The sequence below is a fragment of the Neopsephotus bourkii genome, unplaced genomic scaffold (genome assembly GCF_033783945.1).
Source record: "Neopsephotus bourkii isolate Nb327-2 ecotype Australia unplaced genomic scaffold, CSIRO-AGI_Nbou_v1 NB_656, whole genome shotgun sequence".
NCBI classification, from domain to species: domain Eukaryota; kingdom Metazoa; phylum Chordata; class Aves; order Psittaciformes; family Psittacidae; genus Neopsephotus; species Neopsephotus bourkii.
The window spans coordinates 2,083-27,827 of record NW_026901155.1 but is presented as its reverse complement, the minus strand read 5'-3'; the positions used below and the strand labels follow the sequence as shown (position 1 = coordinate 27,827).

At 46.5% G+C, this 25,745-nt stretch overlaps 1 protein-coding gene across 1 annotated transcript in view; it reads right to left on the bottom strand.

Annotated features, from left to right (window-relative positions):
- The window catches only part of LOC133211701 (nuclear factor of activated T-cells 5-like), a 92,588-nt gene extending 72,816 nt beyond the window's left edge, over positions 1-19,772 (bottom strand). Inside the window, exon 1 of the mRNA XM_061352286.1 lies at positions 19,440-19,772. Within this exon, the coding sequence (XP_061208270.1) occupies positions 19,440-19,512 (73 nt within the window). The 5' untranslated portion in view covers positions 19,513-19,772. The remainder of the gene's footprint in view (positions 1-19,439) is intronic.
- Between the last annotated feature and the right edge of the window lie 5,973 nt (positions 19,773-25,745).

The following is a 25,745-nucleotide window of genomic DNA, read 5'->3' as shown; positions in this document are numbered from 1 at the left end:
GAAGCTGTGGCTGCCCCATCCCTGGCAGTGTTCAAGGCCAGGTTGGACAGAGCTTTGAGCAACCTGGTCTAGTGGAAGATGTCCCTGTCTGTGGTAGGGATTGGAACTAGATGAGCTTTAAGGTACCTTCCAACCTAAACCAGATTATGATTCTACAAACACGTGGATGAAGTTTAAGACCAAATCCAAACTCTAAGGGGAAAAAAACCCAAAACCAACCCCCCACCCCCCCCAAAAAAATAAAACCACAAAAACCACTCCTGACTTTTCATTAGAAGAGATATAGCTTCATAGTCTAAAATACACACTAAAGATTAGGAACTGGATTACTAGGAACTACCACTTCAACACTTTTCTGAGGAATCCAAAATTGTTTGGATACCTTTAAGAAAGCTTGCTACAATAAACTCACTTTTGTGTTTTCACCTACACACAGGCCGAGGTTTATATATGCTGCATTATAAACAGCATTAAAGCAAATACTGACAAATTCCAGACAGATTAGAGTTATTTCAAAAAAGCTAATTCTTCCCCAGAGGATATAGTTTTCCTCCACACCGGATAGTGTATTTAAATAGCTAAAGCTCCTATTGATCAGCTCACCTCCATGTTTTACACACGTGTGCACACATGAACAATGAGCATATGAAATTATCTGCTATAGTGTTATGGTTATTCATGTAGAAAACACTCACAAAAAAAGGTGTATGCAAATGCAGCATCACATTTGAAGGCAAGAGTAAAAATTCAGCATCATTATATATTTCTACCTAATTAACAAGAAAAAAATATGTAGATAGAATTTCTGGTTTTAGTGGCCATTGTGTTTAATCAACAAGTCAAATTTCAGCCACTGACTACTCATTTCAAATCCTCTTGACAAATATATTAGTTGACCTCAAGTTTCCAGGTTTTGTTTTTTGGTTGTATTTTTTTGTTTGGTTGGGTTTTTTGTTTTGTTTTGGTTTTCTTGCTAGAAGTAGCTCCATTTATACCCAACATCTCCCCTAAACTCCTTCCCCCCCCCCCCCCCCATACAGGACAAAAGGAACATGTGTTTCAGGATATATAAAATAATGAAATATAAACAAGATCTGTACACAAACAAAATAACAATATAGTAATGATCAGCTGTGTCACACTGATTTCCACACAGAAACCTTCACCTGCATTTATGTAATAAGTTATTAGACATGCTATTTATTTACAATAAATTTCCAAATCTCATACCTTCCCTCAAAATACCTCAAATAAACTAACTAAATGAGCCCAGGCTTCACAAATTCTACTAGTGAAATCAAGGACACATGAGGAGAGACAGATTTACAAGGATTTTAAGTGTTAAATTTCTTCAAGTGCCATTTATACAATTATCCTAACCTTATAATCTCTTATCTGAGATCAGATGTTTCTAACTTCGATCTTTCTGCCAGTTATCCTGACAGTTCAGAAAACTGCATTTCATGAACCTATACTGAGCAGAACAGTACCAAACCATCAGGTCAATAAGCCAACGATGCCAAATTTTCAATCTGGGGAAAACAAGACTTGGACAGGGTACTGCTTGGAACTGCACAAAACATTCAGAACTGACATATTAATGAAAAATAATCAAGTAATATGATACCAGATTTACTTCTTATATTAGCACATCAAAACTAAGGGACCCAAGTCAAATAATCAGCATTCCAGCACACCTGGCTATCAGAAGGAATGAAGCCTGAATCCCATCTTAGCTGAAAGGTGCTCACTGCCACTCTTCCCAAAGCGCTACAAGAGCAGCAACAAACCCTGAAAAATAAACAAAATGATATACAACACTGCTAGAAGGGATGTTCACCTAGTATAAAGGCTGGTGGTTCACAATGGAAAGCTGAAATTCGTAAGCGCTCCTTCTCTTCCTATTTTACTCCCTTCACCTCAGAATTTTATATTCCAATATTGTCCTGGGTTCAGCTGTAGCTGAACCATTATTCATTCAACTCTCTTCCCCATGACCTGCGTGGCTAAATGGGGAATTGCTGGGTATGCTCAAGTGAAAGAGGAGAGTTTACAGGTCATGGAAGGAAGGGCTGGCCACTTGGGAAGAATATAAGGCTGCTGCTAGAGGATGTAGGAAAGCTGCTAGGATGACTAAGGCCTCCTTGGAATTAAAGCTGGCAAGAGGGGTCAAGGACAGCAGAAAGAGCTTTTTCAAATACATGGCAGGTAAAACTAACATCAGAGGCAATGTAGGCCCGCTGATGAACGGGACGGGTGCCCTGGTGACAGAAGATACAGAGATGGCAGAGTTACTGAATGCCTTCTTTGTCTCTGTCTACTCTGCTGGAGGCAGTCCTGAAGAGCCCTGTACCCCTGAGACCTCTGATGAAGTCAGGTCAACGGAGCGGTTTGCCTTAGTCGATGAGGAATGGGTTAGAGACCAGTTGAGCAATCTGGACATCCATAAATCCATGGGTCCAGATGGGATGCACCCGCGGGTGCTGAGGGAACTGGCTGAGGTCATTGCTAGACCGCTCTCCATCATCTTTACCAAGTCTTGGGAAACAGGAGAGGTGCCTGAGGACTGGAGGAAAGCAAATGTCACTCCAGTCTTCAAAAAGGGCAAGAAGGAGGACCCGGGTAACTATAGACCAGTCAGCCTCACCTCCATTCCTGGGAAAGTGATGGAACACCTTATCCTTGGTGCCATCTTAAGGCATATCAAGGATAAGAGGGTTATGAGGGGCAGTCAACATGGCTTCACCAAGGGGAAGTCATGCTTGACCAATCTCGTAGCCTTTTATGAGGAAATAACACGGTGGATGGATGATGGCAGAGCGGTGGATGTGGTCTACCTTGACTTCAGCAAAGTGTTTGACACGGTCTCCCACAGCATCCTTGCGGCTAAATTGAGGAAGTGTGGTCTGGATGATCGGGTAGTGAGGTGGACTGTGAACTGGCTGAAGGAGAGAAGCCAGAGAGTTGTAGTCTATGGGGCGGAGTCTAGTTGGAGGCCTGTATCTAGTGGAGTGCCTCAAGGGTCGGTACTGGGACCAGTATTATTTAATATATTCATCAGTGATTTAGATGAGGGAATTGAGTGTACTATCAGCAAGTTTGCTGATGACACTAAGCTGGGAGGAGTGGCCGACACGCCAGAAGGCTGTGCTGCCATCCAGAGAGACCTGGACAGGCTGGAGGGTTGGGCGGGGAATAACTTGATGAAATATAACAAGGGAAAGTGTAGAGTCCTGCATCTGGGCAGGAACAACCCCAGGTTCCAGTATAGATTGGGGAACGACCTGTTAGAGAGCAGTGTAGGGGACAGGGACCTGGGGGTCCTAGTGGACAACCAGATGACCATGAGCCAACACTGTGCCCTTGTGGCCAAGAAGGCCAATGGCATCCTGGGGTGTATTAGAAGGGGGGTGGTTAGTAGGTCGAGAGAGGTTCTCCTTCCCCTCTACTCAGCCCTGGTGAGACCGCATCTGGAATATTGTGTCCAGTTCTGGGCCCCTCAGTTTAAGAAGGACAGGGACCTGCTGGAGAGAGTCCAGCGCAGGGCAACTAAGATGATTAAGGGAGTGGAGCATCTCCCTTATGAGGAAAGACTGAGGGAGCTGGGTCTCTATAGTTTGGAGAAGAGGAGATTGAGGGGTGACCTTATTAGTGTATATAAATATATAAAGGGGGAGTGTCACGAGGATGGAGCCAGGCTCTTCTCAGTGGCAAACAATGAAAGGACAAGGGGTAATGGGTACAAATTGGAGCACAAGAGGTTCCACTTAAACCCGAGAAGAAACTTCTTCTCAGTGAGGGTGACGGAACACTGGAACAGGCTGCCCAGGGAGGTTGTGGAATCTCCTTCTTTGGAGACATTCAAAGCCCACCTGGACACGTTCCTGTGTAACCTTATCTAGGTGTTCCTGCTCCGGCAGGGGGATTGGACTAGATGATCTTTTGAGGTCCCTTCCAATATCTAACATACTGTGATACTGTGATGCCTCCGGGAGAGGGAAGGAAGAAGGGGGGAGTGAGTGAGCAGCTGCGTGGTTCTGAGTTATATGATTTTTCAAATATGATGGACAGTAGCTTAGCAAATTAATTCACCAGCTCCTTCAGGACCCGGGGATGGATTTCATAAGGTCCCATGCATTTGTGCAATTTCAGGTTCTTAAAATGGTCTTGAAACAGATCCTCTCCTACAGTGGGCCTAAGGTCCTCATTCTCACAGTCCCTGTGTCTGCCTTCCAAGACTTGGGTGGTGGGGTCAGAACACTTGCCAGTGAAGACTGAGGCAAAGAAGTCATTCAGAACCTCAGCCTTCTCCAAACCCTGCACAGCCAGTTCTCCTGATAGCTTCCGGAGAGGGCCCACGTCCCTAGTCTGTCTTTTATTCATTACGTACCTACAGAATCCCTTCCTGTTGTCTTTCACATCCCTAGCAAGTTTAATTCTAATGGGGTGTCCTGGGTTTAGCAGTAGCAGTCATTTTCCTCTTTTTTGGTAGCGGGTGCAGTGCTGTGTTTTGACTTTTGGCCTGGGAACAGAGCTGATAACACCGATGTTTTGGTCTGGCCAAGGACTTTGTGAGACTCATGCTCTGCCAGGGAGGAGGGGAAGCCGGGAGGAAGCAGAGACAGGACACCTGACCCAAACTGAACAAAGAGGTATTCCATACCACAGCACATCATGCCCAGGACATAACTGGGAGTTACCCGGAAGGACACAGAGTCTTCTGGGTCGGACTTGTTTTTTGTTGGCAGGTGGTATCGTGTTCTTTTCCCTTGTTATTTTGTCTTACCATTGTTGTCATTGGTGGTAGCGGTGGTGTTTTGTGTTGTACACTGGTTGCTGGACTGTTCTTATCTCAACCAATGGGAGCTGCATTCTTTCGATTCTCCTCCCCATCCCTCCGGGAGCGGTGAAGGGGTGAGCCCCCAGGGGGGACACGCAGGCCTCGACTGCTTCCAGCCCGGCACCACTCACTGGGAGTGAGCGCACAAGCTGTCTGGCTGGGTTTAAACCACGACAGTTCTTGTTTGGTGCCCAACGTGGGGCATGAGGGGTTGAGATAATGACAGATCTGTCCAGATTAAGAGTCACTCGCCACAATGCTGATTTATTGGCTCTCAGAGTTGTTCCTCTTGATCGCACAGCTTCAGAATGTTGTAACTTAGCGCCTGTATTTGCTGTGTTCGCATTTATCAAGTGTGGGGCTTGGGCTAAGGTTCCTGTCTCACTGTACTTTATGGCAATGACTTGTAATATGGGTGGGCTCCAGCAGGAGGGCGGGACGGACGTGGCCATGGACTGGTACCTGGCCGTCCGGCTGCTCTTCACCGTCCTGGCCCTCGCCTTCGCCTCCGTCTGCGTGAGGCAGCAGGGAGCCGAGGGGGAGCGGCCCGGTTGAGCGCCCCGGGGACCAAGCTGTGGCGGGAACAGGGCCAGAGTCCAGCAGGGAGTGGCTGCCTGTGGAGAAGATCTGGAGAAGGTCATCACTGCCAAGGAGCAGAATAGCGCGGCTGCTGAGCAGCAGGAGGCGGCGGCAGAGGAACCGAGCCCCGTGGCCAAGTCCAGCCCCGCGATGGCCAAGAGCATTCCCCAGAAGCCGCCCGCTGAACCCCAGGAGGATGCAGGAGACCATGCAGCATTTCCCAGCAAGGCAGAGGAGGAAGATCTGGACCCAGAAAAAGAGAAGCTGGTGGTGGGAGAGCTGGCAAGCACAGGACGCATACCAGCCCCAGTGACAAGTACAGCAGCATCGTTTGAGAGTTCTGAAGGCTTTGAATGGCCTTTGGGTATCCTTGGGATCTGCCAGTTGATTGTGATGGGGATCAGCATGTTGGCATACACAGAGAGTGTGTTTTACCCACCACCATTTTGTCTGATCTCAGAAGTTAAGCAGTCGGGTTTGGGTCTTGTCTAGGGTTAAACGACGATATAGGAGGACCAGGAGATTTTCCCCAAGGCTGGACAGTCATGAGTGGCAGGGTGTGTGGGACATTATGGGCAAGTATCTAGTTCACTGGGCCACTCCAGTGCTTTGGAAGCATCGGAGATGGAAGGCAGCTGTACAGTCCCCAGTGACAAGCTGCAGAAACTACTGGAGCTGTCTGGCTGGGTTTAAACCACGACACTGGGCCTTAGCTTTCCTAACCTGGTCCCTAGCTTCCTGTACAACATCCCTGTACTCTTCCCAGGTGGCCTATCATTGTTTCCACCTTTTATAAGCCTCTTTTTTTCCCCTCTAAGTTTCCTAAGCAGCTCCTTATCCATCCAAGGTCTCCTTGCTCTCCTGCTGCACTTCCTTCTAGTCAAGACACAACACTCCTGAGCTTGTAGCAGGTGATCCTTGAATATCAACCAACAGTCTTGGGTCCCCCTGCCCTCTAGGGCTATATCCCATGGAAACTTACTAAGCAGGTTACTGAAGAGTCCCAAGTCTGCTCTCTTGAAGTCCACAGCAGTGAGCTTGCTACACACTCTTCTCACTGTCCTGAGGATCTCAAACTCGACCATCTCATGATCGCTGCAACCAAGGCTGCCCTGGAACATCACATTTCCAACCAGCCCTTCCCTGTTGGTGAGCACGAGGTCAAGTATGGCACCTCTCCTTGTCGGCTCCTCTATTACTTGCAAAAGGAAGTTGTCCTCCACACAATCGAGGAGCCTACTGGACTGCTTGTGCCGGGCCGTACTGTCACTCCAACAGATATCAGGGTGGTTGAAGTCCCCCATGAGGACAAGGGCCTGCGAGTGTGAGGCTGTTCCTATCTGTCTATAGAGTGCTTCATCCACAGAGTCCTCCTGATCATGTGGTTTGTAACAGATCCCCACAGTAATGTCTCCCATTGCTGTTCTCCCTCTGACCCTGACCCACAAACTCTTCGTTGACTGCTCACCTGTCCCCAGACAGAGTTCCATACTCTCCAGCCTATCACTGACATAAATAGCAACTCCAGTCTTTTCTAAAGAGCCTGTAACCTTCCATTCCAACACTCCAGTCATAGGAGCCATCCCACTATGTTTCTGTGATACCAGTTATAGTTCCGTAGATGTGAACACATTCCTAATTCATCTTGTTTATTCAATCCCCTCCAGTGCTTTGGAACTTCACCCCTGAACAAGTGCAAAATCAGAAAAACTAGTAAAAGGCTTAAACAAGGTGTGCTGTCATCCTGGTCATACCAGAGAGGGAGAAATCACTGCAACGTGCTGGGGCTTGGCCTATACCTACAGAGTGTCACCATAAAAAAAAAATGTCTCTGTATCTGATGGCAAAGCAACAAACAATGCAGCTACTCAACCCCAACAACAGACAATGCAGCCACTTGTACCACAGTGACAGACACTGCACCTAAACCAAAAGACCAATCTGAGCGAATATTGGTTGTCCCCATACACAAGGGGAAAAGCAAACAAGAGGCACAAAGAACAACCCATACAGTGAAGAAAGATGAAGAAACATTGCACTTTCTACACAGGACAGCATCTGATTGAGAGGTATTAATCCAGGAATCAAAGGAAAAGAAAGAAGAAGAGGTAACTTCTCGATCCCTGACCTTGAGTGAGCTGCGAAATACGTAAAAAAGTTTAGCAGTCTTCCAGGTTAGCACATTGTCTCCTGGTTGCTCCAATGCTGGGAGAATGGGGCAGACAGTCACAAACTAGAAGGTAGGGAAGCCAAGCAGCTGGGATCATTTTCTAGGGAAGGGAGAACTGTCAAAGCCATTGCAAAAGATAAATGAGCCCTCAGCCTTTGGAGACAGTTCTTGGCAGCTGTGAAGGAAAGGTTTCCCTAAAAGGACGATGTTATTTGTTGCTCAGACAAGTGGACCACAACAGAGAGAAGCATCCAGTCCCTGAGGGAATTAGCCATTGTAGAGATGATCTTTCATTGGCTAGATGCTGGGAATGCACCCATAGATCCAGATGAAGTCAAATACACATAACCCATGTGGCAGAAACTTACACAGAGTGTGCCAAGATCATATACCCACTAAGGGGCATCAGTGACATGGAGTTAGGCATTACCACCAGTCATGATGAAACCAGACATCAACTCTGGGAGTCTGAAGACAAATCTCAACCCTTCCATCATTTCAGCTGTAGAAAAACTCCTGACCCAGGAGTTCAAAGAAATCAGAGACAATCTATCCAGCTCTCCATGCATACTGACTCACATCTCAGGTATTAACAAAAGGTGCCCTACTGTCCAAGAGAGAAGATATAGGAGGTACATGCCATGGGCCACCCTATAGTTTTATCTACAGCATCATGGAGAAGACATGACAAAGTGGGATGGAAAACCTACCTCAGCTCTGGAGGAATGGGTACGTGAATTGAAGAGGAGAACGACAGTCAAGGATGATCCTCTCATGAAAGTTGCTGCTCCAGTCTCTGGTGATCAGGTTCCCAGATGGAGTGGAAGAGCTGATTTTACTCCAGCTCCTGTGATAACGAAGAATAAACCCTTTTAACACGACTTAAGTGTCCAACGTTGTGAGGACTATTAGAGGGGCCCGGCCTCCAGACAGGTGGAGGAGAGAATCGGGTTTACTGGACTGGATAGATCAGATAACCTGGCACATCAGTCCCACAGAAGTATATGGCTTTAGTAGATAGCGGTGCAAAGTGCACACTGATGCCATCAAGCTGTCAAGGGGTGGAACCCATCTATATTTCTGGAGTGACAGGAGGATCCCAAGAGTTGACTGTACTGGAGGCTGAAGTCAGCCTAACTGGGAAGGCGTGGCAAAAGCACCCAATTGTAACTGGTCCAGAGGCTCCATGCATCCTTGCTATAGACTACCTCAGGAGAGGGTACTTCAAAGACCCAAATGGGTACCAATGGGCTTTTGGTATTGCTGCTTTGGAGACTGAGGAAATTGAGCAGCTGTCCAACTTGCCTGGTCTCTCGGAGGATCCTTCTGTTGTGGGGTTGCTGAATGTCAAAGTACAACAAGAGCCAATCACAACCATGAGTCAGTATAGAGATAAAGTACCGGCCAGTTTTCTCATTCATCAATGTCCAAGGCCAGCTGAACATCCAGGCCAGCATGGGCAAACAGGGTGACAGGAAGAGCTGTGATTCAGTGCGAATTACTTCTGAAGCAGCTCAAACTCCTTCATAGGCTTCCAGTATCTTTTTCAGTTGGGGTATAGCTGGCCTCAGATCCTCTGTATCCACAACTCCAAAAGACAAGGGGTCGACCTCGAGTCTCCCCTGGAGTTTCCTGCTAGAGGCTCCAGGTAGGACCATTCTCCCCAGCTGCAGTGTAGAGTACATTTTTTACATCTGTCCCAGTCCAGACTGGTCTAAGGGCTACTACATGAACTGAAATTGAAAGAATGTAAATCCCACACGTGGAGATAAGAACAGTCCAGTAACTAAAGTATAATACAAAGTCACTACTACTACCACCAATAATAATAATAAGGGAAATAAGGGGAGAGAATATAAAACTAAAAAGGGAAAAGGAAAAGAAAACAATAAATGCAAGTGATGCACAAGACAGTTGCTCACCACCTGCTGACCAATACCCAGCCTGAGCAGAGCAGCCATCTGGGCTTTCCAGGTAACTCCCCCCAATTTCTGTACTGGGCACATTGTGCTGTGGTATGGAATACCCCTTTGGATGGTTTGGGTCAGGTGTCTGGTTTCTGCTTTCTCACGGTTTCTCACTGGCAGAGCATGAAAGGCTGAAAAGTCTGTGATTGGGATAAGCATTACTTAGCAACAACTAAAAACATCAGTGTGTTGTCAGCATTGTTCTCAGGCTAAAGTTAAAAACTCAGCACTGCACCAGCTACTAAGAGAAAAATGGCTGCATCAGCTGAAACCAGGACAGTATCTACCCCTTAATTCCATATTGTTCACGTCATGCTCAGATCCTACATTTTTCAATATACCATCGGTTTTAGTCTCTTGATACATGTGCATACACACACACACACACACACACACACACACACAGATATCATTCCTTAGTCCATGGACCATCCCTATAAAGTTCGCTGAATTCATTCAGTCCATGATGTCAGGCTCTATCTCTCAGGACAGTATTTCAAAGCAGAAGAGACAGTCTGTAGTGTTGGAGTGCTGCCTGCTGACAACATCACTGAACTCATCTCTGGTCACTGCTGAGCTTATCCTGTTTCATCAAAGTTCATTCTTTGTTGGGGTGGTGCTCGGAGGGAAATCAGGGTCAAACAATAGTGACGTGAAGACAGTTCTGGAAGACTCCTGCTGCTGCTGCCAGCTTTTCCCATTACTTTATTCATTGCTGATCATTATGGCAGCACATATCTCCTTTTCAAAGCCCAGAGTGGTGGAGATGGGCATTTAGCTAATGTGCTATAGAACTGTTATATAGCAGGCAACACCATACAATTGAGTTTGTTGGCTGTTTTCCCCCAAAATCAAATCCCCTTGAAGTACACATCAGACTTCCCCAGCTGGGCCTCTATAGTTTGGAGAAGAGGAGATTGAGGGGTGACCTTATTAGTGTATATAAATATATAAAAGGGGAGTGTCACGAGGATGGGGCCAGGCTCTTCTCAGTGGCAAACAATGAAAGGACAAGGGGTAATGGGTACAAATTGGAGCACAAGAGGTTCCACTTAAACCTGAGAAGAAACTTCTTCTCAGTGAGGGTGACGGAACACTGGAACAGGCTGCCCAGGGAGGTTGTGGAATCTCCTTCTTTGGAGACATTCAAAACCCACCTGGACACGTTCCTGTGTAACCTTATCTAGGTGTTCCTGCTCCAGCAGGGGGATTGGACTAGATGATCTTTTGAGGTCCCTTCCAATCTCTAACATACTGTGATACTGTGATACTGTGATATATCCTGGTCCCTGAGCAAAACCAACCCCACGAGTGGGTTTGCCTTTACCTGAAGCACGAATAACCCAGACTGTCTCCCCCAGCAAATTCTTTATGTGCACTACAGGAACTTTCTCCCCCTCTACAGAAGGAAAAAGTTACGATTATACTGGGACAGCCTTGTTGGCAGATCCACTCCACATTGACCAACCAGGTGGCGTTTCCTAGGTGGGTATCCCAATGTTTGAAAGTCCCACAACCCATTGCTCAGTGTAGAATTTAATAGCCCATTGTACCATTTGATTTCCCCAGAGGCTGGTGCATGGTAAGGGATGTGATATACCCACTCAATGCCAGGCTCTTTGGCCTAAGTGTCTATAAGGTTATTCCAGAAATGAGTCCCACTGTCTAAGTCAACACCTTCCAGAATGGCATGTTGGTAAGCACATGGCACCTGCCTTGGCAGGTCGGTGGGAGTGTGATATAGTCAATCAGCCAAGCCTGCCCATATATGTATTTCAGCCATTGTCCCTCATACCAGAGAGGCTTCAACAGCATTGCTTGCTTAATTGCGGCACGTTTCACAGTTGTGAATAACCTGGGCAATAGTGTTTATTGTTAAATCCACCCCTCGATCACGAGCCCATCTGTATGTTGCATCTCTGCCTTGATGGCCTGAAGTGTCATGGGCCCTCCCAGTTCTGCTCTTGTGAGACCTCACTTCAAGTACTGCATTCAGTTCTGGTGTCCTCAACATAAAAAAGACATGGAATTGCTGGAGCAAGTCCAGAGAAGGGCCATGAGGATGATCAGGGGGCTAGAGCACCTCCCATATGAAGACAGGCTGAGAAAGTTGGGGCTGTTCAGCCTGGAGAAGGCTACATGGAGACCTCATAGCAGCCTTCCAGTATCTGAAGGGGGCCTATAGGGATGCTGAGGAGGGACTCTTCATTAGGGACTGTAGTGACAGGACAAGGGGTAACGGGTTCAAACTTAAACAGGGAAAGTTTAGATTAGATATATGGAGGAAGTTCTTTAAGGGTGGTGAAGCACTGGAATGGGTTGCCCAAGGAAGTTGTGAATGCTCCATCTGTGGCGGTGTTCAAGGCCAGGTTGGACAGAGCCCTAGGTGACATGGTTTAGGGTGAGATGCCCCTGCCCATGGAAGGGGTTTTGGAACTAGATGATCTTAAGGTCCTTTCCAACCCTAACTATTGTATGATTGTATAAAATAATTCACCCTTATGTTGCCAATCTAAATCCATCTAATTCACTTCAGTCTTAGCAGCTTTATCCATCCGTTGGTTGTTCTGATGTTCCTCAGTGCCCCGACTCTTCAGTACGTGAGCATTTATGTGGTATACTTTCACCACCAAGTTCTACACCCAGGCAGTGATATCTTGCCACAATGTAGTAGTCCAGATGGGTTTATCTCTGCATTGCCAGTTACTCTGCTTCCATTGCTTCTACAGCCCCCAAAGGGCATTTGCCACCATCCATGATTCAGTATAGAGGGGAAGTACTGGCCATTTCTGTTGTTCCGCAATATTCTATCCCTTGATAGCTTCTTGGCATCAGGGTACGTTGTGCACCAGTTTCTACTAGAGCCTTATACTCCTATGGGACTGACGTGATGGCCCATCAGATCCACACAGTCCACTAAACACCTGATTGTCCCTCTCCTCCACCTGGCTGGAGGCAGGGCCCCTCTAATAGTCATAAGATTCTCCACGTCTTTTACCAAAGGGATTAGAATCCCTTTTCATACTAATCGAAGTTAAAAATCAGCTCTTCCACTCCATCTGGGAAACTTCTCACTAAAGACTGGAAAAGCAACTTTCTTGGTAGTATCATCATCAACCGTTAATCTTCAATTCATGTACTCATTCCTCCAGACCTGAGGTAGGTTTTCCATCCCATTTTCTCATGTCTTCTTTGCGATCCCACAGATAAAACCATAGGGTGGACCGTAATGTGTATCTCCTATATCTTCCCTCTCAGGCAATACGGCGCCTTCTGTTAATAGCCGAGATGTGGGTCTATACACATGGGGAGCTGGATAGACTGTCTCTCAATTGCTTGAACTCCTGGGACAGGAGTTTTTCCACAGCTGAAATGATGGAAGGGTTGACATTGTCTTCAGACTCCCAGAGTTGATGACTCACTTCATCCACTGATGGTGCCACTATACCCCTCCACCTCATTGTGCCAATGAGTGGGAATGTGATGACAGCACACTCCGTGTAAACTTACGTCACATGGGTCACATACATTTGATTTTGTCTGAATCTGTGGGTACATTCCCAGCGTACAACTTACAAAATCATCTCTAGAACAGCTGATTCCCTCAGGTACTGGAGGCCTTTACTGTGGTCTACTTCCCTGGGAGACATATAACATCCTCCCTTGTAGGGAAACCTTTCCTTCACACCTGCCAGGAGCCACCTCCAGAGTCTGAGGTCTCCTTTCTCTTTTGCAATCAGGTTGTCAATTCCCCCTTCCCTAGCAAGTGATTCCAGCTGCTTGGCTTCCCTACCTTCTAGTTTTTGACAGTAGGCCCCATTGTCCCAGTATCAGAGCATCCAGATTATATGCAGTGTAGGTGTCCTTGTTAACAATTTTCATTACTTGCCTCCCAAAGTAGAGATGTGATGGCCACACTGAGAATGCATAGCAGTTTCATGATCAATAATTCTATTGTATCACAAGCCATTATCACAAACTACAACAGAACGAGAACCTTAGGCCAGGCCCCAAAAGCCTATAAACACTAAAATAGCAAATACATACTGTAAGTAAGTAAGTTGTGACATGCTGAAACTCTGAGACCAAGCAAAACAACTCCAAGAGTAAATAAATCAACATTGTGATAAGTGACTGTTAATCCAAAACAATGAATGCGTATCACAAATATAAATTAGACACACTCTGGTCAGATCTGTTGTTATGCCAAACCTTTGCGCCCCATATTGGGTGCCAAAAAGAACTACTGTGGTTTAAGACCAGCCAGTAACGCAGAACCATGCAGCCCTTCACCCCCTCCCCCCCTTCTTCACCCCCACTCCCGAAGGGATGGGGAGGAGAATCAAAAGAATGTTAATCCCACAGGTTGTGATAAAACCAGTCCAGTAATTAAGGTATTATACAAAACTACTACTGCTACCAGCAATAATAAGGGAAATAACAAGGGGAGAGAATATACAACTAAAAGGGGAAAGGAAAACAATAAACACAAGTGATGCACAATACAATTGCTCACCACCCGCCAACCAATACCCAGCCCAACCTGAGCAGTCATCTGCCCTTCCAGATGACTCCCTCAAGTTTATATACTGGGCATGACATGCTGTGGTATGGAATACCCCTTTGGGTAGTCTGGGTCAGGCATTTCGTCTTTGTTTCCTCCCAGCTTCCTGTGCCCCTCTCCTCACTGGCAGAGCATGAGAGACAGAAGTCTTTGATCAGAGCAAGTATTACTTGGCACCAACTAAAACACTGGTGTTATCAGCACTGTTCCCAGGCTGAAAGTCAAAAACAGAGCAATGCACCAGGTACTAGGAAGGAGGAAAACAACTGTTACAGCTGAACCCAGGATACCGATGCACAGTGAACAAGACCAGGGAGAACAACATTACAAATATCAGTATTATATAGAAGTAAGATACCCATTCTAGATTGGTTTTCCAATCCCATTCATCTTGCCACCACAAAAAGCAATTGTTTTGGCACAATGCAGAGAACAGTACATGGGTGAGAACAAACAGCAGGAAAAGGGGTCTCCTATAACAGCTGTCACCAGAATATTCAAATTACAGTGTGGAAAGCTGTGAATTCAAAATCCTCCTCCCCCCCTTACCCCCAGCACCACACAATCATCTTGAATCAAGATTTTCAATACTTTTGTTTTTAAAGCAAATATGCTAGTAAGATTCAAAGTGATTCAAAGACATTTACAGGGCTGACACAGGATAACTCCATGGACTCTACCTCAGTTACTTGATTTAAGTCAAAAGTTGCTGGGGTCAGCTGGCAAAGCTGCAACAGGGAGGTGCATGCAAGTCCATCTCTCAGCACTGCTTGTCCAGCATGGCACCTTCTGCGAGCTACAAAAAGCAGCTAAGTATTAAAAAAGAAGCTAAGTATTATTCCTGTTCCTGAAACTGCTAGTACTAGTTCTAAAGTTCAAAACCAAAAGCAGGTTCTTCCTGGTTTTATAAAGCATCTGTTCCATCCCTTTGATAATTCCATTACCAGAATTATCCCTTGGATCATGGAAAGAAAAAGGTTCCGATAGGAAAAAGAAAAAAGAATCACGAAAAACCATGTGTTGTACCAACAATTCTTAGTAAATACAAGTAAATTACTGTCATTTAACATTTAAGCACGGAGGAAAAATGAGTTTTGACTATATGACATTTTTAGGGCAAAAGAGCTATTTAGGGGACTACAAACATTTGTCTTGATGCTTCCAAATTTCAGAGAGTCTCACAGCTTTACAGTTACTTAGCTGTGTAAAGAAAAATCAGAGGGGGGAGATGATGAATAAAAAGTTCTGATTTACTTGCTGCAGTGCAAAACTGCAACTTTATCAGTGCACACACATTACTTTTAATTGTTCAAAATGAATATATTAGCTAAATTAATCACACAATCAGTTTGGCTTTAGTGCCCAACACTTGATTAACTGCTTTAATCACAGTTTCTCAGCCCTGCCTGTTGACAATAAATAGCTAACTGTGCTATATCTGAATGGTGAATATGATATTCAACCACAGAACAACTAGCCTCAAGGTTTTAGGCTTTATGCTCCAGTGATTTATTTATTTTTTTACTACATTACTAACTTGTATGACCATTTGGGTTGCTTTATTTCAAAGAGGACACATGTTACATAAAGATGGGAATTAAACCCATTACATTCTAAAGATTTTCAGCATTCAAAATGGATACATTTTTGTACAAGTCTACTGTCTTCTTCTTAGGAGATACCATCCTTCTACAAAGGACATACTTCTTTTAAAAAATAATGATTATACATAAAAAGATGAGTTTTAGTCCTTAGCATTTTTCAGCTCCTCAGAAGCTGTGGGGATGAACTTCAATAAACATGCCTTAGAATCAACACTTCATATTTATTTCTAGCAGCTATAACCAGTCATATTCAGGAGGCCTGCAACTTAAAAATACGGTTTCACTACCATTTTAAGCCAATACAAGCCGGCACAGCTGCTGAAAGAAAGAGTCCCATCCTTCCCCACGTCCTTTCCTTGAATCAGCACAAGCCATTCATGAAGACCCATAGCAAACATGACCAGGATACTTACATAGTCTAAAAATCAACAGGTTGAGAAGGAACAGAGGAAAAGCTGATTTGATTTTAACATGACTAATCCCCCAACCACAGCTACAGGTTGGGCAGAAAAGAGATTCAGAGCAGCCCTGCAGAGAAGGACTTGGGAGTGTTGGTTGATGAAAAATGTAACTTGAGCTGGCAGTGTGAGCTCACAGCTCAAAAAGCTAACCGTATACTGGGCTGCATCAAAAGGAGCATGACCAGCAGGTGGAAAGAGGTGATCCTGCCCCTCTACTCTGCTCTCGTGAGACCTCACTTGGAGTTCTGCATACAGTTCTGGTGTCCTCAACATAAAAAGTACATGGAACTGTTGGAACAAGTCCAGAGGAGGGCCACGAGAATGATCAGGGGACTGGAGCACCTCCTATATGAAGATCGGCTGAGAAAGTTGGGGCTGTTCAGCCTGGAGAAGGCTGTGTGTAGACCTCATAGCAGCCTTCCAGTATCTGAAGGGGGCCTATAAGGATGCTGGGGAGGGACTCCTCATTAGGGACTGTAGTGATAGGACAAGCGGTAATGGGTTCAAACTTAAATAGGGGAAGTTTAGATTGGATATAAGGAAGAAGTTCTTTACTGTAAGGGTGGTGAGGCACTGGAATGGGTTGCCCAGAGAAATTGTGAATGCTTCATACCTGGTGGTGTTCAAGGCCAGGCTGGACAGAGCCTTGGGTGACATGGTTTAGTGTGAGGTGTCCCTGCCCATGGCAGGTGGGTTGGAACTAGATTATCTTAAAGTCCTTACCAACCCTAACTATTCTATGTTTCTAACCTAGTTCTCTACATGGCCACAAGAGTTGGCATGAACAAAGCAGTACGGAACACAGGGGACTGGACTGCTTGAACTCAGCAACTGGGAATTCATACTGTCTGGAACTGCTAATGAAACCACACCTACAAGGATGAAAACTGGAAGATGGAAGTATTTAGATAATCGAAATATTCCCTTTTCCAAGCCATGCATAAATGAAAAGAAATAACTCAAATTATCAGATCACATTTGACATTAACGACTCTCCCTTTGGCTCAACTGCCATATCACCTCAGGTTCGCTTTTAAGAGCAGGCAAGTGTGTTTTAATCTGTACCTTAAGACTCCTTCACTTTAAAGTTTGTATGTTAGAAACCCCCATTACTCCCATGACCACTCCAATCTCACAGCTTTTCTTGATTTCATGGTCTCCACATCTCCGGACCACAGGGATCCTCACTGACAAACTTACAAGATGCGTATCACTAAACTGAAATCATCCTGATGCACGCACAGGAATGTAATTCAGAGGAAATGTTACTGGCCCCAAATTCAACCTGCAAGATGGATTCCAAACTGTGGAGTAGCTACACTGCTAAAATGAGAGCAGTTATGATAAACTACAGGCTCCTAACACACCCTCATCACAAATGTGGCTTTCACACTTTTAGACCTTTCCCTTTACCTCATCAGTTATATTCATAATCCAGGGCATTATTTGTTCTGGAAAAGTATATTCATTGGTTCTAAATTTTAATTTAAATTAAACTGCATTTCAACTTAACATCTCTTTGATCTTTTGTTATGACAAAGTATGACAACCTTGTTTTAACCTCTTTACAACCACTCACTGCTTTAGATACCTCTATCATGTGCCATCTTGTTTGGATCAAGCAGCTCATTATGACAACTCAAACATCCCTCTCTAGACCTTTTCTAGCTCTGAACCTGCATTGACAGCACTGGAAGAAAAAAATACACTCCTGATTAATCAGTTTGAGTGTCTGCTTCAGGTAGGAAAAGGATCTCAACCATTCCATTAAAAATAAAGATGCTGGGAATTCATAGCAAGATCAGCCGAGTTCAAAAGTTTTGCTTAATTAAGCACAAGTCCTTGCAAAAGCTCAGAAACTTATATGGAACCTTTTAATTTCATTTTTTTCTTAAAAATTAACACTGCACACTTCTCAAATATCCAATACAATAAATGGTCACTTTGATGGAGCATTAGCACCTGTTTTTTTGGTTTGGTTTTTTAAATCAAACTCGCTGTTTCAAAATACTCTTTTCCCTTCTGCTGCCCTCACTAGGACTGAAACCAACTGGAACACATATGTGTTAAGGAACAGGAGAGCAGTAACATCTTTAATAAAATTTGCAAACTATTAGACACTGATGACAGCTTTAAGATCTCTAAACAGCAAGACCGTGAGTACTTTGAGAGCTTTTAATGTGTGCTCTGATTCGGTTAAAGTCCTTTCATTTCTTGTAGCTTCACCACTAACAACACACAACTCTGAGTCATGAACACACTGCAAATAATTTCAGAAATCCCGTAAGAATATTGAACTTTACCTTCACTTCAGGGTAATAAAAGACTGCCCATTTCTTCTGTCATACCCCCCTCCAAGCTGCTCCCTGCCAGCTGTGCTCAACAAACTACTTGTAGCAACTTATGTTTCTTAAACAAAGGCAAAGTAAGAACTTCCGTGGCACATAACATTTCCCTGAACATACATACCCTTGGTTAGTATGCGCTTCTCAAAACACAAGCTCTATGAAAACAGACCTTTCGTTCATCTACTTTTAACATTCCCCACGTTCTCACCTGGGCTGCACTTCCCACGGCTCAGCGATGCCGTTTTACTCCCGCTCCGCAAGTTATCAGCCAGGGATGCTTAGAGCACCCGGCCTGGAAACCAGCCCTCCACTTTCGGGAGCTGCTGACTAATTTCTAACCCAAACCAGAGCGTTCAGGTTCGCTCCGAGGCCACCGCTTTCACTGAGGCCCTTTCCCGAAACTCGGAAACAGCCTTCGGGAAGCCTAGAGCCGCCCACGGCCCATATACTTTGCGCTCCCAACTCCAGGCCTAAGCGGCCATTTCCGCCCCCCGCGGCAGCGCCAGGCCCCGGCCGCACCGCCAAACAGCGAGGGTCAACCGGGCGGCGCGTGGGACCACGGCCGCGCTCCCGGCCAGCATCGGCGGGGAGAGATCGGGAAGGAAGAGGAGAGGGAAAGCCCCTCGCCGCGGCGCCGCTCTCGCGGAGGCCGCCGCTGGACCTCAAGCACAGAAACCTGTCGGGATACATTCTTGAGGCCACCACGGCAAGGCCAGGAATGCGGCCGGGGGAGCCAGGCTCGGTTCAAGCATCCCGGTGCGACCCGTAAACCAGCAGCGGGGGGGGGGGTTTGGGGCGGACGAAGCTTCCTGCTGTCGCCTAGAGGGAGGTAAGGCCGGCCGTTAACGACAGTTAACGGCGCGGGAACGGCACACCCCCAGCCTCCCGGCCCGGTGCCACACTCACCCTTGGAGTAGAGGGATTTGGGAGACTCGAGGTCGAGATCAGCGCTGAGCAGAGAAATGAAGTCCGAGGGCATCGCAGCTCCGCGGCCCGGCAGGGACGAGGGGAGCGGCGGGAGGAGGGGACCGGGCAGGAAGAGAAGCGCTGCTGCCTCCGCTGCCCCGAGGTGGGGAGGGGAGACGCCAGCAGGCAAGAGCACGGCACTCCACGCGTCGGAACTACGAATTTGGCCGAGTCGAGCCACGCCGAGGACTCCACTCACCGTCGGGACCGGGCACCGCTACCCGCCACCGCTGACAAGAACCAGCTACTACCAACAGAACACGCCCAACAACCTTCCCAAACACCCACCCCACACCCGCGCAGACGCCAAGAAAAAAGGGGCGAGGTGTAGAGCGCGCACAGGGAACACCAGTGCTGCCAATCCGCGCATGCGCCTCGGCGGGCGGACAGGCACGGTGAGAAAGCCGCCACCACCAGCGCCGTACTACGCATGCGGAAAAAGGAGGCGGAGGTCAGAGGCTGGAGGTCGGCGGTAGGAAGAGCTGTCACGGTGGCGGCGGGGGGTGTGGAAGCATCTAGAAGGAGGTGGTGGTGGCTCCTGAGGGACCCTGTGGTGTTGAGGAGAGTGCGGCCCGCGCGGTAGTGGCCGTCACTGCCAGAAATGCAGCGCAGAGAGCTTATGATCCAAGCAAATTGCTCTGTGTTGTCCCCAATGAAGAAGCAGCTATTTCTAAGCAAACGGAATGCAAATAATAGAATCACAGTCACAGACTGGTTTGGGTTGGAAAGGACCTTATTAAAGCTAATCTAGTTTCAACCCCTGCCCTGCAGGGGCACCTTCCACTTGTGAAATATGAACTCACTCCTCTAAACGAAATAACAAGGTTTTATTGAGGGAAAAAGTCAATAAAACAAAAGCAGCAGCGCTGGGTGCATGACCGTAGCCAGAGGCGCAACTGATTAGTATTTTTTACAGGTTTATATATTTTCACTATTGTATTAGTCATATTCATATACTATTGTATTAGTCATATTCATAATTCCCACATATAGGCGGGGAATATTATAACTAGCTCCAGTGATACGCAGATAGACTCCACAACTCGTTAAAGTTCTAAAGTAGGTATGCTTTATTCAGTGCTGAGGCGCATGGGGATAGCTCCTCCAAAGGCATGAGTGCCTCAGTGTTGTTTCCCTCTACATTTATTCTCTAAAGTTATACATATTCATAAGGTTACATGATACGCCTATACATATTCATGTCCTATCCCCGCTTCGTATTATAATGAGCTAGAAGGTCCTTCACACCTGCGCAGTGCCCTGTCGCTAGTTGTGGGCGAGGGTCTCAAGATGAAGTAAATGAGTCTTCCTCTTGTGAGTAGGGGTCTTTAAGATGAAGTAAATGAGTCTTCCTCGAGCCTGAACTTTTTACCTCTAGCTGTCACGCATGCTCTCTAGGAATCTGGTCAAACTGCAAAGCTGGTTTTAATCAGTAAGCATGATAGGTGTTTGCTGAGCAAGCAGTACTTTTTTAAGCAAGGAGAATTCCTTTAACAGCCCCCCTGTACAAGCCCCCTTTATATTAACTAAACCTCTGTATCAGTACCCCCTTTTCTATAAAGTGAGTAAATTCCTTTACTCTTCAGACAAGTTCCTTGCGGAAGGTGTCTCTCAGCGCTTTACCATGTGCGTTTAACAGAGAAGTCAAACCCATTATGTGCTGTAACATTCGCCAGTTCCAAACAAATAATCCAATAGACAATACGAAATTAATACTAATATTAGAAGAGCAACAATAGGGTGACACAACATATTCAGCATACCAGTTGCAGTTGGTGACCATCCGAAAAGTACATCCCACCAATGGTGGCTTGTATCTTGTTCTACCCTTAATAAAACTCTGCGTATTTCTTCCGTGTCATGATGAACTGTAATTAAAGTTTTCTTTCAGTTTTCCTGGACCTCTTTTATTATGTTTATCAGGTCAGGATGTTTTGTTAATTGCCTCACCAACGTAAGGTTCATTCCAATGGGGGCAGGTGATAGCTTGTGGTATATTGTGTAACTGGATTTTATCAGTTGGTGGGATACAACTGGTGCTGAATACGTAAAGTCACATCCAACAATCTTAACAAAGTTACAAATACACAAATTAGAACGGTTCTTAGCAGCTATGATTTTGTTATTATCTATCTTGACAAAAGCACAAGCAGTTCGTAAACATACGCAGCCTTGGCCAATATATACAAGCACAGTTTTTTGAATAATATCTGGATGAACTTTGAAATGACAAATGCCTTGTTCTATATCAAGACATATGTCCTTAGCATTAATTGTGTTACTTTCACAAATGAATCGCTGTTGTTTTCGTGTAATACAAGACTCTAAATTTATAGTCTGCCATTTCTCATTTTCCTCCCGAGCCAGGGCCCACAACCTATGTTCAGAGGGGTATTGTTCCCTCATGATTCAACTCTAATGCAATAATGGGGTGAATAGTGTAAATTGTGGCATTACGTTTAGTGAGCACAAATGCTGTAGCCATGTTTGTAGTGGGGTCATAGATGAAATTTACTAGGGTCCACCAAGATTGGAGCTTTCTTTCCAGATCATTAGCATTATCCCAAACAACTTTTCAGAACTCAACAGGAAAAAACCCTTCACTTCCTTCCCTTATAATTAAGGCAGCTAATGATTGCATCCACAATTGTGCTTGTATATAACTAAGGGCCAGTGTCCTGGGTTTAGCAGCAGCAGTCATTTTTCTCCTTCTTGGTAGCTGGTGCAGTGCTGTGTTTTGACTTTCGGGCTGGGAACAAAGCTGATAAAAATGATGTTTTGGTTTGGCCAAGGACTTTGTGAGTCTCATGCTCTGCCAGGGAGGAGGGGAGGCCGGGAGGAAGCAGAGACAGGACACCTGACCCAAACTGACCAAAGAGGTATTCCATACCACAGCACGTCATGCCCAGGGGGGAACTGGGAGGTACCCGGAAGGACAGGGGGTCGGCCGGGTCGGACTGGTGGTTCGGCGCGTGGTATTGTACTCCTTTCCTTTGCTATTTTCTCTTATCATTGTTGTCGTTGGTGGTAGCGGTGGTGATTCGTATTGTACACTAGTTGCTAGACTGTTCTTATCTCAGCCCGTGGGAGTTGCATTCCTTCGATTCTCCTCCCCACCCCTCTGGGAGCGGGGAAAGGGGGCGGCAGCCCCTGGGGAAGGGGGGGGGCGGACTAACGCCTGGCACCACTCACTGGGAGTAAGTGAACAAGCTGTTTGGTTGGGTTAAACCACGACAGTTCTTTTTGGCGCCCAACGTGGGGCACGAGGGGTTGAGATAACGACAGATCTGACCATCACAATGCTGATTTATTGGGTCTCAGAGTTGTTCCTCTTGATCTCACAGCTTCAGAATGTTGTAACTTACTTAGAGCCGGTATTTGCTGTGTTAGTGTTTATCAAGTGTGGGGCTTGGGCTAAGGTTCCTGTCTCAATGTACTTTATGGCAATGACTTGTAATACGGGGGGGCTCCAGCAGCAGGGCGGGACGGACGTGGCCGTAGACTGGTCCCTGGCCGTCCGGCTGCTCCTCACCGTCCTGGCCCTCGCCCTCGCCTCCGTCTGCGTGAGGCTCTGGGAAGCCGAGGGGGAACGGTCCCGGGAGCCGGTGGCTGCTGAAGCGGCCCGGGAGAGCGGCCCCGGGGACCAAGCGGGAGCGGGACCGGAGGCCGCAGGGTACGGCTGCCGGTGGAGGAGGTCGGGGCGGTCGAGGAGCGGGAGGGGGCGGCTGCCGAGCAGCGGGAGAAGGCGGCGGAGGAGCCGAGCACCGCGAGGAGCCGAGCCCCGCAGAGGAGCCGAGTCCAGTGGCCGAGCCCAGCCCCGCGACGGCCGAGAGCATTCCCCGGAAGCCGCCCGCCGAGCCCCAGGAGGACGCAGGAGACCCCGCAGCATTTCCCAGCAAGGCAGAGGAGGAAGATCTGGACTCAGGAAAAGAGAAGCTGGTGGTGGGAGAGCCGGCAAGCACAGCAGCTACACCAGCCCCAGTGACAAGTACAGCAGCATCGCTTGAGAGTTCTGAAGGTTTTGAATGGCCTTTGGGTATCCTTGGGACCTGCCTGCTGATTGTGATGGGGATCAGCATGTTGGCACACACACAGAGTGTGTTTTACCCACCACCATTTTGTCTGATCTCAAAAGTTAAGCAGAGTCAGGTTTGGGTCTTGTCTGGGGTTAGACAACAATATGGGAGGACCAAGAGGTTTCCCCCAAGGCTGGACAGCCATGAGTGGCAGGGCATGTGGGACAGTATGGGCAAGTATCTAGTCCACTGGGCCCCTCCAGTGCTTTGGAAACATTGGAGATGGAAGGACAATGAATTATTTTGAACCTGGTGGGCCCATGACCCTTAAGGCCAACAGAGCAGAGATGCAACATAGAGATGGACTCATAATCGAGGGGTGGACTTAGCAATGGACACTATTGCCCAGGTTATTCACAAGTGTGAACACTGCACACAACCTCTTCTGTTACAAGAGATGGAGCCTGACATGATGGACCAGATGGACTCAGCAGCTTTATAGGGACTAGCACATGCACTAAGATAGAAGTGCACTGAGATAAGGGTGATGGTATATTGAAAATGTAGGATCTGAGCATGACGTGAATGGTATGGAATAAGGGGTGGATAATGTCCTGGGTTTAGCAGTAGCAGTCATTTTTCTCTTTCTTGGTAGCTGGTGCAGTGCTGTGTTTTAACTTTCAGGCTGGGAACAAAGTTGATAAAAATGATGTTTTGGTTTGGCCAAGGACTTTGTGAGCCTCATGCTCTGTCAGGGAGGAGGGGAGCCGGGAGGAAGCAGAGACAGGACACCTGACCCAAACTGACCAAAGAGGTATTCCATACCACAGCACGTCATGCCCAGGATGTAACTGGGGAGGGACCCGGAAGGGGCTAGAGGGGACTGCAGGGTTGGAGGAGGTATCGGTCGGTGCTTGGTCGGGCTAGGGGGGCGAGTTATCGGTTGCCTGGTGATGAGGTGTTGTATTCTCTTCCCTTGTTATTTCCTTTATCATTACTATTATTGGTGGTAGCAGTAGTGATTTGTGTTATACCTTAGTTACTAAACTGTTCTTATCTCAACCCATGGGAGTTGCATTCTTTCTGATTCTCCTCTCCGTCCCTCCGAGAGTAGGGGGAGGGCAAGAAGTGGGGGGGGAGTGAGTGAAAGCTGTCTGGTTGGGTTCAAACCACGACAGTCAGGGATACATTGTCCTGGGCCACGCCAAGCACATCTATTATCAACCTTTGGTCCTGTTCCTCAACCTTTTTCCATTTTGTTAACACTTCTGAAACTTGCCACTGGCTAGTTCCTAATGCTAGAAGAGAAGACTGTAGGGGTTGATGGAGTTTTGTCAAGTCACTGGTTGCAGTGGCCAGTTTATTCATTAGTACTTCTGAATTGATTCCATTTAGGACCCCCAGTCCCATTCCTAACATCCCTGTCAAATACCTCCGCTTTCTACCTTTGAAGGGTGTTTGTCTTTGTGACCATATTGTCCAGCCTTCAAAGGATGTCTTTAGGAAAGGAGAACAGGCTGGCTGAATTTCAGAGATATTGGTTTGCATTAATAATTCAACACATTTGAGAGACCATTCTGGGTCAGTTGTTGTTGGCCATATTTCTTATTACATATGGACCAATTTCATAAAGTTTATGTTCGGGTGGCATAACGGTTGTGATAGTGGATTCAGACACAATACTCGTAGTGGGGGTTGTTGTGGGAGATCCAATATCTATAAAAAAATTGAATTTGATCCCCTTTGAATTAATTTTATCTTGCCAAGCACAAATTATGTTCGCTGGTTGGGTCAATGTAAAATTATACCAACAGCTATTTTTGGGTTGTTTTTCACTATCACAGGTCTCTACTCCATGTCAGGTGCCATCCCCTAGAATTAGGGTTGGTTTCTGGGGTTCATGTGGATTTTCACTAGAAAAGTCAAAGAATTGGCATCTCACTTCAAATTTTTCTCCCATGTTTCCCCAGACCTTACTATTTGAGGAGTATGTCATCCGGTCTCCTGCTGTCCTTGCTCTCTCCCATAATATCCTTTTGTCTGTTGATGTAAGGTTAAAGGGATATTCTGTTTGGTCTCCATGTAGGACCATTATGTCCTAAAGCTGGAGCTGACATGAGAGCATTCTTTAGTTAACTGAAGGCTTGCATAGCCTCCTTTGTCCACTGAAGGTCTCTATTTCCATCAGCAATGAGTGCATATAAAGGCTTTACATGCAACCCATGGTTAT